Below are 18,896 nucleotides of genomic sequence, written 5' to 3'. Positions count from 1 at the left end.
CATATCATTTCTATAACAACTTTGCATTGTTAAAAGCTTTCCATAACTTCATTTGCAGCATACAAACCCAAAGAAAACAAATAAAGAATTCTCTACAGCGGCTTCAAACATTGTATGCCAAGTGTTTGACAATATTCCTTGGGGTTCAAATAAGCGAAACAGGGTCAGATTAGCCAAGGGATATTACAGTGGTATCAGAGCAATTTCCTGCCAACTTGTTGGGTAGATTGATTCAGCTAGTTAATCATGGTTACTTCAAGTACCCAAAATCAGTGGGACCAGATATTGAAGCAAGTGTATTCCTCACTGGAAAAGTTAAAACAAAACCAGAAGAAGCTGGATGAATTGATTTCACACCCTGCAAAACTTGATAGAATTGCTCGGTATATGACATCTATTTTTAAGGATAAAAAGGTGAAACTTGAAGAGAATGTGGTGATTATTGGCACTGAAGAAGCTGCTATCAGTCATGATAACAAGTCTGATTTTCATGACAGCAGCCTTGTACTTGAGCGTAATGATGATTTGAAAGTCATGGAAAGTTCAAAAAGTGTTGTGGGAGTGACCTTGAGTATTGGCACTCGTGATACAAGTGTCAAGAATGAGGATTGCATGGGAATTTTGGCTCATAAGAGTTTTGATCTACATGCCAGCAGTGATGAAATTTTGCATCAGCATGAGAGAGCAGTGACTACACATGTGCAAGATGCTTCTATTAAGTTGCCGCATGAAGGTACTCGAGATTTGGGTACTAATGGGGTAATGTGTGATGTGGATTCATGTCATTTAGAGTCTGATTTTTCAGATCAGACCTTAGGAAACAAGTTTGAAGATTCATGCTTTGGCATAGGATCCCAGAATCATAAGTTGGATGGCCATGTAGTTACATTGGAAGTGGAAGTGTGTGAAGATATTGTCATAACAACAACTTCTACCTTGCCAGTTGAGCCATCCTACGAGGTACATAGCAGTAATACCTTAGATATTGATGTGTGCACAATTGATTGCACACATGATGTTGTTGATCACGAGGTGAGTGATGTTGAATCAGTTTCATACCATAGTGCAGATTTGGGTGGAAAGAATGAGTCACAGGGGTATCATCATCTGGCTGGGCAGTTGAAGGTTAATGATGATATGATTGCTACAACTTTGGAGCATTTTGATGTCGCTCGACAAATGTTAGCGACCTTTGGTTGGAGTACTCCTGAGACATATGAGCACGGTGATAGTAGCCTTTCCCTAGCAGAGTTCCATGCACTCCGAGCAGCTATTGGGATAATGAAACAGAATTACTTGCAGTTACTTGCTGATAGGGATTATCTTCTCGAGTGGGATTGCACTTGATACGATGCACTAAAGGGAAAGGAGGAGGAGGTTGATGAGCTCACCCATGAGCTTGAGGTGACTATGGACTCGTTGGAGAGCGCTCAGTCAGCCCTTCGTGAGTCACAGTCACAGGTTGAGGAACTTACCGTGGCATTGAGTTTAGCACAGTCTTCACCATCTATGGATACAGTTGAGTTTCCTATAGCATCACTTGGTGATGAGTTTACACCCACAGGTTGTAGTGATGGGTATGTTGACGACGTGGTTACATCCGTCACTGATGCAGGTACAGGTGACTTAGCTGGGATGAGTATGTGGGTTGAGAGTAACAAAGAACCACTCGTTGCATCAGGTTCTCCCGAGGTTAGTGCTATGACAAATGATGCAGGTCAGATTGTTGATAGCTCTTGTGTGGCAGTGGTGGACTCTCCAGAGAGTTGTGTGTTAGTAGGCGACGTTACTCCATCCACTTCACATGGAACTCGCATAGTTTCATCTGGTTGGGAGTATGGCTCTCATGTAGATTTGTTTCCCTCTCCTGGAAGCAAATCTGTTACTTCATCCCATGCAGCTGATTTTGGACGCCAACTGCTTGTTTCTCAGAGTCAGAGTGATCAGCTGCAGGTCTTAGAGGATAAGGTTGACTTAGCCTTATAATGTTTTTACTGCACAGATTCATTTATTGAGTACCTTCTTGAGAGTCCTGAGTTTCGAGAGGGTCCGTTTGGAGCCACCAAGGATACTCTCATCCGAGGTTCTCTCGCCATCAGGCGTGGTGTGGGAGTAATTATTGATACTCTGACTACAATGCTTCCTAATAGAGATTTTGTGATTGGGTTTGCAGAGAGTGTTACCAGAGCCCCTACCCAATCAAGTGTTTGGGGTCAGAGATTGGAGCCATTTCATGATTCCAGTATTGTTAGAGATGAGCCCTTGACCGAGGTTGGAGCGTTTTATTGCAACTACATAGTGAGGAGTGCTCATCACTTTTCTTTTGATCCACACGTGGAGGACTTGATGATGCATCGATGTGGATTGGCTTCAGGATTATACCATCCATTGTGGGATGGAGAGTTACCATTTTCAGTAGATGGAACTAGCAGTTGCAAGTACCCGACTCAGTTGATTGTTGGTGGCTACTTTCTCGAGCAGTGTTCAGTTTCCCATCATGTTGATGTGTATCCGGTGGAGATTGTTACTCCTATGACACAGAGGCTATCTTTGGATACATGGCTTCAGAGAGACTATGGTGACAATGGGCGTGATGGTTTAGTTGGATATCACATCCATGAGCGTTTAGCAGAGGTTGTGGAGAGATGTTGCGTAGCAGATGTTTCTAGGTACTCCTATCTTCACAGTACAGATGGATGTGTGTATAGATTGCACTGGGATCCAGGTTATGACAGAGTTAGTGTTGCACTTTGGATAGGTCCCATGGGTTGGCTTCACCACATCTCGCATGGTGAAGTGGCGATCAGTGTTGAGCAGCGAAAGTCTAATGGAGGTTTACATGGCAGATTTCTACCCTGGATTTGGAATCCAGGTATACTATGTGGGACACTAGTGAGTATGTTGAGGGATCCTTTGTGTGCATCCGAGTTCTAGTTGGTGTTCCTTGGTAGGTTTCATTGCATGTACATGGTGTGCATCGTTGGTAGTCTCATTTCAAGTTCTCATGTACATGATTTGTCTCAGATGCATAGTTCAGTTGCGCATGTGTTAGATGATATGTTTGGTAGCTTATCTTGCGCAGTTTTGGGAAGCAAACATTGTCAGTTTTCAGAGTTGCTTCCCCTTGATGTTCATGTTCTTGTGACACCTGTTGTTGAGGTTGATTTAGTTTGGCAGGTCTTGTTAGTTGTGCCCTTGGTGTGGGCATTACAGGAGTTGGTTGGTAATACCAGGGACATTACACAGGTCTTCATTTGGGATCCAGGTGGAGGAGTTTCTTTGCAGTCGATATTGCTTGGGGACAAGCAATTTCAGGAGGGGCGGACTGTAATGTCCCCATTTTAGCAGACATGGTTTTTTGGGTGATTAGCCTATCATTCTGACCCTCGTAGGCTAATGAGTATGGATAGAGGGTCTTCCGAGGCTTGTATCGTCTCCAAAGTTCAGTGTTTTTCGATCTGGCTTTCATTTGGTATCATTTGGACTTCATTTGCTATACTTACTATTTATAGAAAGTTGAGATGTTAGAGATGGACCCCTTCTATTTTTAGTAAAGGGGTATGATCATATGCAGCTTCATCATGTCGGCTCCCAGTTTAGACAACATTCAAAAATGTTGAGTATTAATAGAGTTACTAATATTTATTTAGTTTAAATAAACATTAATGTTTGAGCTTATATTATTAAGTTATAATATAATTTTATATTATAACTTAAGTAAGGGTCCAAGTATCATTAAAGGGGACCATTTAATTAATTAAGTGTGGCTCTTTTACAAAGGTGAAATATTAAATGACAAAGTGAAAATATTATATCATTAAATGTCATTTAATATCATTAATTAATTTAATGTCTTATTGGAGAAAATCGAACCTTCATGGGAAATATATATAAGGCTTTTGAAAAGAAGAGAAGGGGGAATTGATCATTGTTATTTTTGATGAGAAGACTTGTCTCTTGGCTTTGGAGAAGAAGCTGGGGTTTCTGCAGCTTGTCCAAAGTATCGGCATTGGAGAATGTGAAGACTTCATTGCATCAGCAATCTGAGGGTGTGAGATATTCATCTGAAGTTGCTCCTAGGGTTGGCCTCATCCAAAAGTTGACATTGTGCTGATTGGAGATTTATTTTCAGATTTATTGGCATAGCTGAGGGCATATGTATATGGCAGACTAAGAACATCATACAGAGGGTTTATTTGCTGCTACAGTGTCGTGAACAGTTTGCTGCTGTCATGACATTGAAATTTGGGCAGAATTTATAATTGTTGGAGGCCGTACTATAGCAGCAGCAGCCACACATGTTGCTTCACAATTTACATGGTATTTGAGTTGCTACATTACCCACAACGTAGGCGCTTCATTGGATCAGGTTCTCTTGCATTTAATTTCAGTATTTAATAGACTTTCGAAGTTGGTTGTATGCTGCCATTGTACTCAGACCTGGGTATTTTGTTTCATATCATATTCAGCTGTAAGCCAAGAGTCTTGGCCCTTTCATATTTGTAGTAATTGGGACATCAATAAAAAGGAGTTGCATATGGTACATTTGTAGTATTTATTTCAGTTTGCAAGATAACTGTTTGTCTTAATGTCCCTAGCTGAAAGTCAACATTTCATAATAGGAATTGCATGGCAAATGTTCGATAAAATGCTTATGGCTGTAGCTCTCATTTCCATACTCTAGTTGCATGCCAATTGTATGACGAAATGTCACTTGGTTGTAGGTGATTAGTATGCATATAGAAGTCATATATGTGCATTGTAAAAGTTCAAGATGAGTCATTCTTGCATTTAGATTATAGTTTAGTCATTGTAGCATTGATCAGCCACTAAGCTTCATGCCAACTGTTTGCTTAAATGCCTAATGGCTGTAGGTGTACTTTGGGATGCATGACAAGTGTTTGTTTTAATGTCTACTAGCTGTACTAGTTAATTTCAGTCATTTCATGTGTATGTAAGCTCTAAAACAGCTAGCATATCATTTCTATAACAACTTTGCATTGTTAGAAGCTTTCCATAACTTCATTTGCAGGCTACAAACCCAAAGAAGACAAATAAAGAATTCACTACAGCGGCTTCAAACATTGTATGCCAAGTGTTTGACAATATTCCTTGGGGGGTTCAATAAGCGGAATAGAGTCAGATTAGCCAAGGGATATTACATCTTTCACCACCATGATTATTCTTCTCCAAGAGGGTTTCTATCCTCTAGAAGGCTAAGCTGAACCAAGTTCAATCTCCAAACCACAAGGGTTTCACCAAAGAGAAAAAATCAAATAGTCTACATAATACAAATGAGCCCTTGAATTGCCTTATATACTTTTTCCCACCAAACTTTTTGGAAAGCACAATTTAAAATTCACCTTTTTAATTAAGATTCCATTTTAGCTCTAAAAGACCATTTTATTAAAATAATGATAAATTTGATATGCAAGGTCCTAGTTTTACGCATCCATGATTTAAAACTTTTCATCCTCTTTCCAACGAGCTATAACACTAAGGTGCTTTATAAATAATTTAAATATTATTAAGAAACCTTAGTAATATAATTAAATAAAAACCAATAACACACCCATTTTGCAAAAACTGTAGAAAAGCATCAACTTTGAGCTCGACCAGGTGACTTACTATAAATAGACGCTCTCTCCAAGAATCTTGGAGAACACACCAAAAGTCAAAAATCACTTTGAAAAGATGCATAAATGTCCTCGAAACTAATCAAGCTCACTAGCAATATCAAATAATCCCTTTGACAAGGTTGACACTCACCAAAAAGGTCAGAACCAATCGCAATGCTAAAGAACCCAAAAATGGGGACAATATAAAGTATCACTACCAAAATAGTACCACTCCAAATAATTAAATTTTAGCTTGCACAATTTGTTTTTATTTGACGGTTCATTTCAAATTCCAAGGAGCACACATGTCACCTTCATGAAGGACAATCACGGTTCAGCTTCTAGATTGTAAAGAAATAAAATATCTGGTTAGATTGAAAAACTCAGTTGAAGAAATACATCTCTCCCATAGGAATTTCCCTCCTTTTAGATTCTCTTTTGCAACATAATCCTATTGTTGAGTGACTTAAGTCTTGTTAATTTTCATTTCCTAACTGCTCATTTTTTGTTCATAACACATTAATCCATAGCTACCGTATGTCCTAGATTAAAACTTATTTCAAATCACCAATACTATGATTTCACATTACAAAAGAAATCAATAGCCAAAAGGAACAATTGTATGAATAGACACTGACAACATTATCAAACATAATCATAAGACTATGACAAATCAATCTAATATTGGAAAACACATTTAAACAACATAAATATTATATAGTTGGTTGAAAAAAAATTACATGGTAAGCTTTATCTTGGATATGAAGATAAGAAGGATAAATAAAGAAAAAACAATGCAAGTGCATCATCTAGAAAAATGCGAACTTTTCTCTAAACAATGTGAAAGAAATTCAGTGAAGTGTACCTTGTTACCCTTCAATGCTTCTTGAAAAATAAAAATACTTTCTTTAGGACCAAATGATTCAAGTTCAACAGAAGGTTCCCCTGCATTTGTATTTATTTTCCGCCAAATTTGTATTTGTGGCAACTTCTTCCATTTAAATTCAATATTAGTCATCATCTCATAGATTGATGGGCACTCAACCAACTGCAGTTTCAATAGAACATCTTTAGTTGCAAGCATGTTAGTAGTCTTGTGTACAACAAATGCAAGCATGACCTTGTATAAGATAAAGTGGACATTAAATCACCAAGGAAATAAACTCATTCAATACAACATTCTTCATTCAATATTAACATCCTCACATATGTCCATGTCAATTTTTACGAAAAAATGGAAAGATTGAACTCAAACAAGGAACATATATATATTAATGTTAGCAAACTTAGCTGCAGTGGTACAACATTAAGAAAACAATTTTTTTATGACTTAAAGAGACAAGGTATCTATTGCATTGAGCTGAGTAAGAAAGGAGCAAATGGACCTATTTGACTCTCCATCTAAGACGTAAGAATACTTCAAATTTTATTCTCTAACTGATAATAGATATTACTGTTTGCTAATTTCTAAATAGTAAACATGTTTAGTAAGAAGGCTATTTAGGATTCAAATTGATAAACATTAGTCCGCACTGTTGTCCACTTAAATATGCAATATACGAGATAACAGTGCATAGAAATAGTGTCTTGTGAACATTTTAAATTTAAACAATTCGGACAAAAGTTGAAACTAAATTTTCTTAAGTAAATAATTCTTACCTTCAACTTATAACTATATTATTTTCCAAAAAACAGGATTATACATGAAAGAAAAATCAATAAGATGACTACAAGCTAAAGACAAACATGATAAATCAAAGAGAACATTAAGATCATGGAAAAGTCTCAAATCGAGAAACGATTACAATCCTTTACAGAATATAGTTGAGGTCACAAAGAATATAATGCAGTTTATGGCCCTCATATAGGATCTTAAGTCTCCCTAGAAGAGGCACCAAGAAGCTACAGATCTATGGGGACTTGATCTTAGTAATTGAAATTATGATGAAAGTTTATTCTATAGCCTTGGTAGAGAGACCCTAGACATGACCTCTCCATCCGTCTTATTCAAAGCCATAGGGTATGATGAGTTAAGATTTAAATTTTTACTGATCCTAATATTCCATCAGAATCGCAATCCAAATGATTATAAGAAATAGGCAGACTGCTTTTATGCACAATCATTCTTTCTTGGCTAAAGTTAAAGAAAATATGTCACATTTTTATAAGAATCAAAATACTTTCAAATTTTACTTAGTGATAAATATGGTATGAAGACTATCATATATTTCAATACCATGGTATGAAAACCATCATATATCTTGATACTTGTTTTATTTTGAAACTTTCATAGGGGTGTAACATGCACTAATCCTAGTTTTGAGTGATGCAAGCTTGCAGGACCTTGAGATGGCCCCACATCAAATATACTAGGCAATAGAAAATTGAGCTATGTTCTCAAATTTAAGACTACATAGAAGACTAGAAAGGATACCCATAATCACACTCATCTGCATATCATGAATTGCTATCCAATGAAAACTGATTGGAAGGTGGATAGAAGAAAGATCATTGAATTCGGGTCCACAACTCCAATCCTATCTTAAAAGCATGTTGCTGGACTCTGCACCTGGGTCCCAAATCCTATGCTCAACTTCAATTTCATCACTGGAATCAAAATGAACTTCATCGTCCAACTCCAAGAATGGATTATCATGTCATAATAGCATCTACCTCAAACAAAAGATTATCAATAGACTAAAGATAGTCCTTAACTCTAAATTCATACCAATGTTCTTGTTGGTCCAAACTTCTATTATATGATCTTTTGGGACAATGATCCAGATCATAGATTTCTTGTAGGCTGTCAAGTTCCTTAATCACCTCCTTGATCTCCTCGATCCTTTGTTCTCCTACTCTCTAAAATGATTAGTGACAACAATCTGATTTTCTGCTTTTCGTAAGGCCTTTTAAACATCTATCAATTTAACCTTCGTTCTCTTATACAAATCTAAGGTTTCATTTGCAACCTTTGTAGCCATATCTCTATCATGGATTACATGCAAGAAGGTTGATTTAATTTCTGTGGTAAATCTGTTTCCAATATCATTCTGCAGAATTATAATTATGATGTTGTATATTATAAAAGTATAAATGATTATAATGTTGCATGTATGCTGTAAAATTCATATGTATGTAGGGTTAATAATGAGAATGAAGAAAAATATAATTGTAGGCTTAACTTATGAATTTAAAGAGCGATAATGAATTAAAGAATACTTCTGAATATAGGTTAATTTACGAATATATATATTACTGAATGTTTACTTATATAGGTATCCATGCATAATATTTATGTATATCTAGGAACAATAAAGAGGATTAAAAAGTATGTAAATGTAGACGTAAATTGTGAAATGGAAAATGATAATGAATTATACAATGTAATATGAATAATGTGACTTTATGATGGAGGCTATAGGGAGGAAACTCCCTTAGCCTAATGGAGGGATTATGATAATCCTTGGTAGGCAGTATATACTGAATTTCTATATGCATATATGTTATGGCTTGGTTGACAAAGTCATCCAAGAAGAGACGGATCTGGTCAGTTTGCTCTGGTGGACTTGGATGGTGAGATGCATCATCCAAGGCAAGGAATATCACATATGATGGTCTTCCTTGGTATGGCTTGGGTGTAAGAAATTACATCCAAGACAGGAATCGAATTAACCTTCGATTTACTGGATGGCTTGGGTGTAAGAAATTACATCCAAGACAAGAATCGAATTAACCTTCGATTTCCTGGATGGCTTGGGTGTAAGAAATTACATCCAAGACAAGAATCGAATAACCTTCGATTTCCTGGTATGGCTTGGAACCAAGATGGGTTCCAAGAAGGCGAGCTTCACAGCCGCCTATGGACATGTCCCAGTATTGCACTCGTATCCTTTTTATTAAATAGGAATTGAGATTAGTGTTAATTAAATAATGGAAGTTCAATTGCAAATTAGATTAGTTATATATATATATATATATATATATATATATATATATATATATATATATATATATATATATATATATATACTTGTTGTATTCTAACAATCTGTTTTGCAGGACAGTGATCCCTAACTAGTAGGGACATTACAGTGGCATCAAAGCAATGATCCTGCCACCCTGTAGGGTAAAGATGAATCATTGAATCATTCTAGTCAATAAGAAAAAATCTGACAATGCGTGTATTCACGTGTATGCTTCGTGTTTGAAATTATCCATGTGTATGCTTCGTGTTTTTTATGTGTATGCTCCGTGTTTTTTTTTATTATTATTCATATTGGGAGATAACTCAGTTTGAGAAAATTGCCAATTGCTTGAGGACAAGCAATTTTGAGAAGGGCGGACTATCATGTCCCCTCCTGGATCGTTACATATATACAGAGAGAATGAGAGAGACCCTAAATGAAGAAATTATTATTATTAATTAATATAATAATTACCAATGAATGATTATTTAAAATTATTAATGTATTTTAATATTATATTACATTAAACAAATATTACAATCTCTGATCTTTCTAAGAAGGTATGCAACCGATAATGTTGAAGGCAATCCATTTAACATAGAGCCGAACCACCATGGAATAAATAACAGGGTATATTACATGTCGATGATTGAATTGTATGTCTTGATCGACAATCACCGGTCAGCATGATAACTATAGATCAAATAGACTTGATATCGATAATAGGCAAAGCCAAATTGATTGTCCTTCATAATCAAAAGACAGATCAATCATATATGAAACTCAATTCTCATTGATATTCGATAAAGAGTTATTATTAAATAAAGGAAGTATGCCAAGAGATGAAGAACATAACGATATCGTTATCACACCAAGAATCTCATCAAGAACGAGTATTATAGATCGATCATACATGAAACGACGATGTGAGTAATTGATAAAGTGATCGATTAAAGCAAGACACACGATTGGGCAATAAGAAGGAACGATGACTAACTAATAAAGATTAGTCTATGTGCCTCGTAACTAAACCATAGTAATTGGAGATTACGATTTGGAAATAATTAGAGAAGTGAGTTTATTCCAAGTGGTGCAATTTCATAACTCTTGGTCAAAGAAATTAATAAACGAAAAGGAAGGTGTGACTTCAGTTTGGTGGGAGTAATTTGTTTCGGTTCAATAAACAAAACGATTTCATGTATGATCGTAATACACACAGCCGACTTCTCAAATAAATTCGTATCAAGCGTATTCAATGTTCCATGTGATTTACAGTGCTGATTGGAGTACAAAAATGAATGCGATGGCCCTAAGGTTCGATGTCTTTTGAAAAAGACGAATTCTTACTATCGGGTGAGTTGGACGTGGAAATTCTAAGTCCTGGGATAAGGGGTGATCCATATGTTGACCGATGAAGACAAAAATCAAATGTTGAATGATATGATAATCGATAGAACTATGAAATCATTGATAATTAGAATCATCGTTTGATAAAGCATATGACCGGTTTGGATTAGTAAGGCAAAGGTGCGATTAAAAGAAAAGATACGATTTAGTGTTTGAAAGATATGTCTTTTCAATATGACCGCTTCATGTAAAGGTATATATAGAGGGTTTAAATAAAGTGTAAAAAAAAAGAAAAAATAAGGTGATGGAGTGTGTGTGAGAATAATTTTGAGATTACAACTCTGAAAATAAAGTAGTTCTCAGACGTGTGTGGTGCATGCCATGAAAAAGAAATATATATTTAAGAAGTGTAGTGCGGAATACAATGCTCGAATAATAATTCAGTAAAAGTGTAATTTTCAGGTGTATGTGGTGAGTGTGAGTGAAGAATGTGATATGTGTGAGTTGTGTGCAATAAGGAGTGTGAGTGAAATAAAAGAATGAGTGATAAGTAATAAAGAAATATATAATTCAGATATATATGTTGATGTATATGCTGACTGAAAAGAGGAGTTTACACAAATATTAAAAAGGTATTTATACAGATATAAAGGAGAATATAGAAAAAAAGAATTATTATTGCTACGGAGAGAGAGAATGGTAAAGGAAAAGAAGGGAGGTACAGCTGCGTCGGCAGAGCCAGAATAGGAGATTGGCATTGGCGCTACAGGTATGTATTTGTGTGTGGAAGTGTGTACCACACACACACAAATAGATATAATGGTATTTATGTGGTAAATCTGTTTCCAATATCATTCTGCAGGATTATAATTATGATGTTGTATATTATAAAAGTATAAATGATTATAATGTTGCATGTATGCCGTAAAATTCATATGTATGTAGGGTTAATAATGAGAATGAAGAAAAATATAATTGTAGGCTTAACTTATGAATTTAATGAGCGATAATGAATTAAAGAATACTTCTAAATATAGGTTAATTTACGAATATATATATTACTGAATGTTTACTTATATAGGTATCCATGCATAATATTTATGTATATCTAGGAACAATAAAGAGGATTAAAAAGTATGTAAATGTAGACATAAATTATGAAATGGAAAATGATAATGGATTATACAATGTAATATGAATAATGTGACTTTATGATGGAGGCTATAGGGAGGAAACTCCCTTAGCCTAATGGAGGGATTATGATAATCCCTGGTACGTAGTATATACTGAATTTCTATATGCATATATGTTATGGCTTGGTTGACAAAGTCATCCAAGAAGAGACGGATCTGGCCGGTCCGCTCTGGTGGACTTGGATGGTGAGATGCATCATCCAAGGCAAGGAATCGATCATATATGATGGTCTTCCTTGGTATGGCTTGGGTGTAAGAAATTACATCCAAGACAGGAATCGAATTAACTTTCGATTTACTGGATGGCTTGGGTGTAAGAAATTACATCCAAGACAAGAATCGAATTAACCTTCGATTTCCTGGATGGCTTGGGCGTAAGAAATTACATCCAAGACAGGAATCGAATAACCTTCGATTTCCTGGTATGGCTTGGAACCAAGATGGGTTCCAAGAAGGCGAGCTTCTCAGCCGCCTATGGACATGTCCCAGTATTGCACTCGTATCCTTTTTATTAAACAGGAATTGAGATTAGTGTTAATTAAATAATGGAAGTTTAATTGCAAATTATATATATATATATATATATATATACTTGTTGTATTCTAACAATCTGTTTTGCAGGACAGTGATCCCTAACTAGTAGGGACATTACACATTGTATGATTATGCCAAGACATCACAATATTGGCGCAAAAGATGAATAAACTGATCTCTTTCATCTGAAGTGCAGTTATTGCCAATATTGACAAATTTGAGATCTTCATCTGAGCCAATGTTATATTTCTCATATCCCATAGGAGAATCAACACTTTCTTGTTGCCATCTCTTGATATAACAATCATGTTGATCGAAAAAAATTTCAAGAGAAACCAACCCCTTGGGAATCTTATTTCCTTTCAGCTGAAGAATATTTTCATCCAACTCGGATGATGTTTCAGACATTGAATCTGATGATGAAGAAGTAGGAGAATTACTTCCTTCGAAATATAGGTTGTTGAAACCATCTTCTGCTTGCAGGAAATTATTAATCTGTTTATCATCATTGAAGATCTGCCTATGATTCCAATTATCAGGCACACTAGGTCTGCAGATTAACTCAATAATATATTTATCTTGACCAAAATCAAGATGGGGAATTAACGAAGTAGCTAAAATAGCAAGGGAATCAGCCCTATCATTGTACTCACGAGGCACAACTGAGATGCTAAAAGCATCAAAATCTTCAATATTTTCCCATACCAAATTATGGTAATGCCTGAGTCTGTCATTTCTAGTCTAATATATACTCCTTACTTGACAAACTACTAATTTTGCATCACCCTGGGCATGAAAATTTATGATTCCTCTTTTCAATGCAACGCTCATTCCTAACAAAAGCGACTCATATTCAGTCGTATTGTTAGTATTAGGGAATTGCAATTTGAAGGAATAAGGGAAGATCTCTCCCTTAGGAGATATAAGAACTACGCCAGCTCCGGATCCATTTGTAGCGCAGGTACCATCAAACTCAAGAGTCCACACATCATTCGAACTTTCGTTTTCATTGGAATGATTAGTGCTGCCTTCATCCAAAACGGATGCATTATCAAAACAAAAATTGTCATCTTCTTCCATAGGAGAAGAACTCTCCTCTTGTGTAGAGGAAGAGTGAAACTCTTCTTGTTGAGAAGGTAATGGAATACTTTCATCAGCAACAAGAGATGAAACTTCTTCAACCATAATATATGAACTACAAGACCCACCTTCCGATGCTTGGTCTTGATCAGTATCAACAAATTTTTCATTTGCTGAAAGCAATGAAATGTCGGAGCTGCTAGAAGGACAATCTTCAGCAAATTTTGAGATTTCATCTATATGGAGATAATAATTCCCGAAACCCGAAGATTCAAAAAGAATCTAAGCATGGGGATCATTAGACTTGACAACCGTGTACTTGGTTTCTCTTTCAGGAATTAACTTCTGCACAATACCTTTGATAGGTATTCTTGCTTCCGTCATATCCATGTTGAGTTCACCTCCAACATCCTTGCAAAAATTACGGCCAAGTAACATTCCATATGACGCAGGAACGGCAGCTACCAAAACAATCATCTTTATTTTATTATCTGGAAAAGCTGCAAATACAAATTGAGCATCTTTGATTTGCCCAATAAGAGGCAATTGTTTGTTTTCCATGGAATAACAATGACCAAAAGTTTTGGTCAAGGTCAGCCCCAAAGCTTGAGCAACTTTTGCGGGCATGACATTATCGGAAGCACCAGAATCCAAGACACAATTGCTCAATTGAAAACCATTGATCAACAGGGAAATGTAAAAAGGTTCTATCTTTCCTTGGGTAGTAGATGGAATGGTCACCAAATGATTGGGCAACTTCTTGGGTTCTTGAGGGGCAGTATTTTCAAGTATAGGATGAATTTCCTTACTTTTAACAAAGTTAGCTAACCTATCAAATTGATCAGGATTACCTTGTAAGTATTCAACTTCGGACATTTGAATCTTGGTCTTCCTAGCATGGTCAATAATATCGAAAGCTTGAAACGAACCTGCTAGAGAGGGACGAACATTGTCTAATTATGGTCTAGGGTTAGGCATACTGGGCTTGGAATCAATAGAAGAAGCAAAAGGGGGATTTTTGTTACTTGACTTTTTGTTGCATCCTTTGGAATGTAGGGCAGCGGTGGTCCCCTTTTTGCAATAGTAACAGGTGTTTGTAAATCACTTGCAACTTTTGCAGCTTCATCTTGTTGAGCCAATCGAGTCTAGGATCTTGTCATCACGGCAAATGCTTGCAACTATGAGTCCTTTCAGCAGTATTAGAGTCATCATAGTGCATATAGCGTATAGTAGAGTCGCCAGTTACATCTTCCTCTTCTTCTTGTTGAGGAAGAGCAACATCATCAGACTGATAATCAAAATAAGAAGACTCATTTTGATTCGTCTCATAATAGCAGACTGTTGCCTTTGAAGGAGGTGGTTCAAGCGCAAGCCTCTCGGTAGGAGGAGGTAACTTGGGTTGATTCTTAGCAGCATAACTGGCAACAGCATTAGGATACATCCGTCTTGGGATATCCTTGTATGGTGTAGGATAGGAATTCTGAGTTACTTGCTTCTTTAAAGAAAGAAGTTCATTTGCTAATTTCTGCACCATTGGGTCGGTAGAACCTGAAGATGAACTCTCCATATGAGAACCTCCTTGAGACCGATTAGAATCTTTTTTTATTTTACCAGCTAGGATCAAATCATCTTCAATTTTAGTAGCCATTGATTCAGCAACAGCTAAATCAGCGAGAAAGGCTCACCTCAAGAAGAAATTGACCTCGGGCAACTGAGTATTAATGAAAAAGCACTTGAGATTCTCAGGAGTAGGTTTAGAATTGATAGGAATTCTATTTGCTAATTTATTGAACTTAGTAATGAATTCACGCATGCCTTCATGGGTATCCTTCTTCATTTGGGTCAATTGGGCTAGCAAGGCACGTTCATCTTCCGCGGGCTTGAAACGTTCTTCAAACTTGTCTCTCAAGGAGTTCCAAGAAACGATTGAACCAGCAGCAAGATTGAAAAACCAATCAGCTGCAATACCTTGAAGAGTTTCTACGAACAAACAAACAACAACATCTTGATATTCTACTCCAAGAACACCACATGCCATATAGAAAGATTTGACATGCTCATCGGGATGTTGCTTTCCATCTCCATAGAACTTGGGAAGATTTTTACGGGAACCTTGTGGAAGTGGATGAAGAGGTGGGGTTAAGGCCAAAGGACCAAAAGCTACTCCCCACGGACCGGGAGGAGGAGGTGGAGGTGGATTAGCCATACTAGATGATGAAGATATCAGCGGTTTGAAAAAGAAAGGGGAATTTTCACTTAGGATAGACTTCTTTTTCCTTGAAGGAGGGTAACTTGTGGTTTGTGAAAGGGAGGATGTACTAGTAAGCAAATGGAATCTAGCTCGTTCCGTAGGAGATATCTCTTCAATATGTTCACCTCTCCTTCGACGAACGTAAACACGCAAACCTTCCAGCTTAGAGAAATTAAAATATTTCCAAGCTCTTATCAACAGGAAACCCCAAGAAAAGTTATTTCTTCTTTAAAATCAGCAAGACACTAGTCTTCAAACGAAAGCGTGAGGCTTCCGAATGTGTCCGTGTCCCTAGTAGAGTCGCCAAAAAACTGTTGGTTGAAAATTTTGTACATTTGGGGAAATATAAAAAATTGTGGTTTCAACCACAGCGTGTAACTAAAACTCTCTTAATTAAGGGAAGGCTCCCCCTATCTAACTACAACTTTGAAAATAAAATAGGATAGGACAGCAATCTTTCTTCTTCTTTCAAGAAAGACAATATCCTTTTCTCTTCACAGAAAAGGATAGCGATTTGATATAAACAGCAGTAACCACTTTCAAAATGAAATGAGAGAAAGGAAATGAAGTTCCTTGAAAGCGCAAAGACTTCCGTCACTTCCTTCGAGACGAGACAGCAATATCCAGCTCAAAGACTTGATTATGTGAAGTCCTATCTACCCTTTTCTATACTAATGCTATAAAAAACAAATTATAACAGCTCAAAGACTGGAATATCTTATTCTTTTCTACTTAAAACAATAGGAAGTAGTATAAGCTCAAAGACTTACAGCTATTTCTCACAAAATCTACTCCTAAATTCTCCTAAGAACAAGTGAAAGCACAAAGACTTGCAGCTTCTCTCAACAAAATATTTATTTTAGTCTATATTAACCTCAACTAATTGCAGCACAAAGACTGCAAATCAGATGTGATTAAGCTCTTTAAGAAACACTTGCAAGAAAGATAATATAGAACACAAACTCAAGTATGTAGCACAAAGACTCAAAGCTTGAGCAATTTCCTTCTATTCCTTTCAATTCTTGAATTCGCACATGAAAGCTCAAAGACTTTTTTGCTGTAAATTTGGCAGAGTTTTTGCTTGCTTTCCAAAAGATGACAATTACAATAGACCTCTCAAGTATTTATAAAAAAGGAGCCTTGAGAAAAAGGTGGGAGGATCCTAACTAACTTGAGAGATTCTCTCAACCACCAAGACTTATTCAATAACTAACTAAGACTTCAATAACTAAGTAAGACTTATTCCAACTACAGTCCTAGTTGAACACAACTTGTAGTTGCTTTACATGTAATTACAAAAGTGCTAGTAATGAGTTTAACTTGCATTTTACAAAAAGACTTTTACATGTAAATTGTCAAAAGAAAAACTACAACTAAAGATTACAAATGTGGAAAAATACAACTAAGTGTTGAAAAACACTTAAGCTGTAGCACGTGAAGACACAAATCCTTCAAACTTCTAGATGATCATTTGTAGTTCATCGGGATCCGGTTCATGGGTGTTCTTGGCAACAACCATGGTCTTCACAATAGTATCATGACATCAAAGGAGCGCAGAGCTGTTTTTATCCAGGATGGACTGGATTTCATGCAAAAAGATTTGGTGTTTCATCAACATTTGAATTGAAGCGGCCGAGAATTGTTCGCTCCTCCATTCATTATGTATCCTCATTTGTAAATCAGCAAGAACTTCTTCTTCTGGAATCAGCTCTCCATCCTGACTTAGTATGTTGCAAGAGGCCTTTTCACAATGACAGACAATATCTCAGAAAACTTCACCCCGTAAACTCATTGTATCACCAATCTCCTCAATGAGAGATTTAAGAACAAGGGCCTTATTTTCCAAAAGCTCTTCAAATTCCAAGTACATGACACTGGAAGAGATGATGGCATGCTCCTGTAGAACACTCAACTGTTGTTGAGGCATGGTACGCGAGATTGTCAAACTATCTTCAACACTTTCCAAATTCTTTTTGAAAGTATCGGAGGTCTGATCCAGTTTCTCTTCAATGGTTTCCAACTTAGACATCATCTGAAAAATGTCTTTCATCACTTGTGCACATAGATCATGAAGCTGATCAACCCAGGAATCCAATGCTTGTACCTTCTGAGCAGCCCTTTCCACTCCACGAATTGATTCTTGGGAACCGGAAGAACCTATGGAGTTACTCCCTTTAGCAACAGGTTTTGTGATTTTATGAACAGCTTCCATAAGTTGTCGGTTTTCCTCTTCTAGCTTGTTTTTCTTTGCTAGAAGTTCATCACACCGCTGTACCAATGAAGCTACAGAAAACTGAGCATCATGTTTAATCACCTCATGCGTTTGCTTACCCAATTCTATCCTTGTAACTTTGTAATCAGCAGCTGACATTTCTTCAAGTGGCTTATCTGCAATGGGTTCAACAATTTCAGCTACCTTCATCTTGTTACTGTCAACAGTTACTCTAGAGATAGTCTCTGCCTTTTTAGCAACCTTGGATCTAGACTGTTTTAGTTGTTGATAATCAAAGGCATCAAGTGAGATTTCTTGCTTCTTCCTCTTTGGAGTAAAAGAACTAAGCCATGGAGGTAAAGCCATCAACTGTCCTTCAATAGCAGCTGTAGGCAAAGCAGAAGCAGTTTCTGTTAGAATAACCATGGTCATCCTGGGAGGAATATTTGTTTGGATGGCGAACACGGTTTGCTCAGTAACCAATGGGCATGAAGATTGCCTCATGAATTCTTCAAAACCAGAAGTGGAGGTATCAATTTCTGACAGCTGGATACAAGTAGGAGTATCTTCAGGGACTTCCTGCACATTCTCTTATTGATGATCAGGAGGTGGCTCATATGCCGAAATAGGAATGGCATTCTGAGGAGATTCATCCATAAGCAAGTCAGGAGGAGAAAGGGGTGTCTCAATGGAAAC

General features: G+C 36.7%; 1 protein-coding gene across 1 annotated transcript in view; it reads right to left on the bottom strand.

The window, feature by feature from the left end:
* LOC131077369 (phospholipase A(1) LCAT3) overlaps positions 1-18,896 on the bottom strand; it is a 186,232-nt gene that overhangs the window by 74,325 nt on the left and 93,011 nt on the right. The window contains exon 7 of the mRNA XM_058014857.2: positions 6,484-6,666. Coding sequence (XP_057870840.2) covers positions 6,484-6,666 — 183 coding nt within the window. The remainder of the gene's footprint in view (positions 1-6,483; positions 6,667-18,896) is intronic.

Source organism: Cryptomeria japonica, chromosome 4 (genome assembly GCF_030272615.1).
Source record: "Cryptomeria japonica chromosome 4, Sugi_1.0, whole genome shotgun sequence".
Lineage (NCBI taxonomy): Eukaryota > Viridiplantae > Streptophyta > Pinopsida > Cupressales > Cupressaceae > Cryptomeria > Cryptomeria japonica.
The sequence above is the reverse complement of the archived record's forward strand: the minus strand, read 5'-3'. Positions and strand labels throughout refer to the sequence as shown.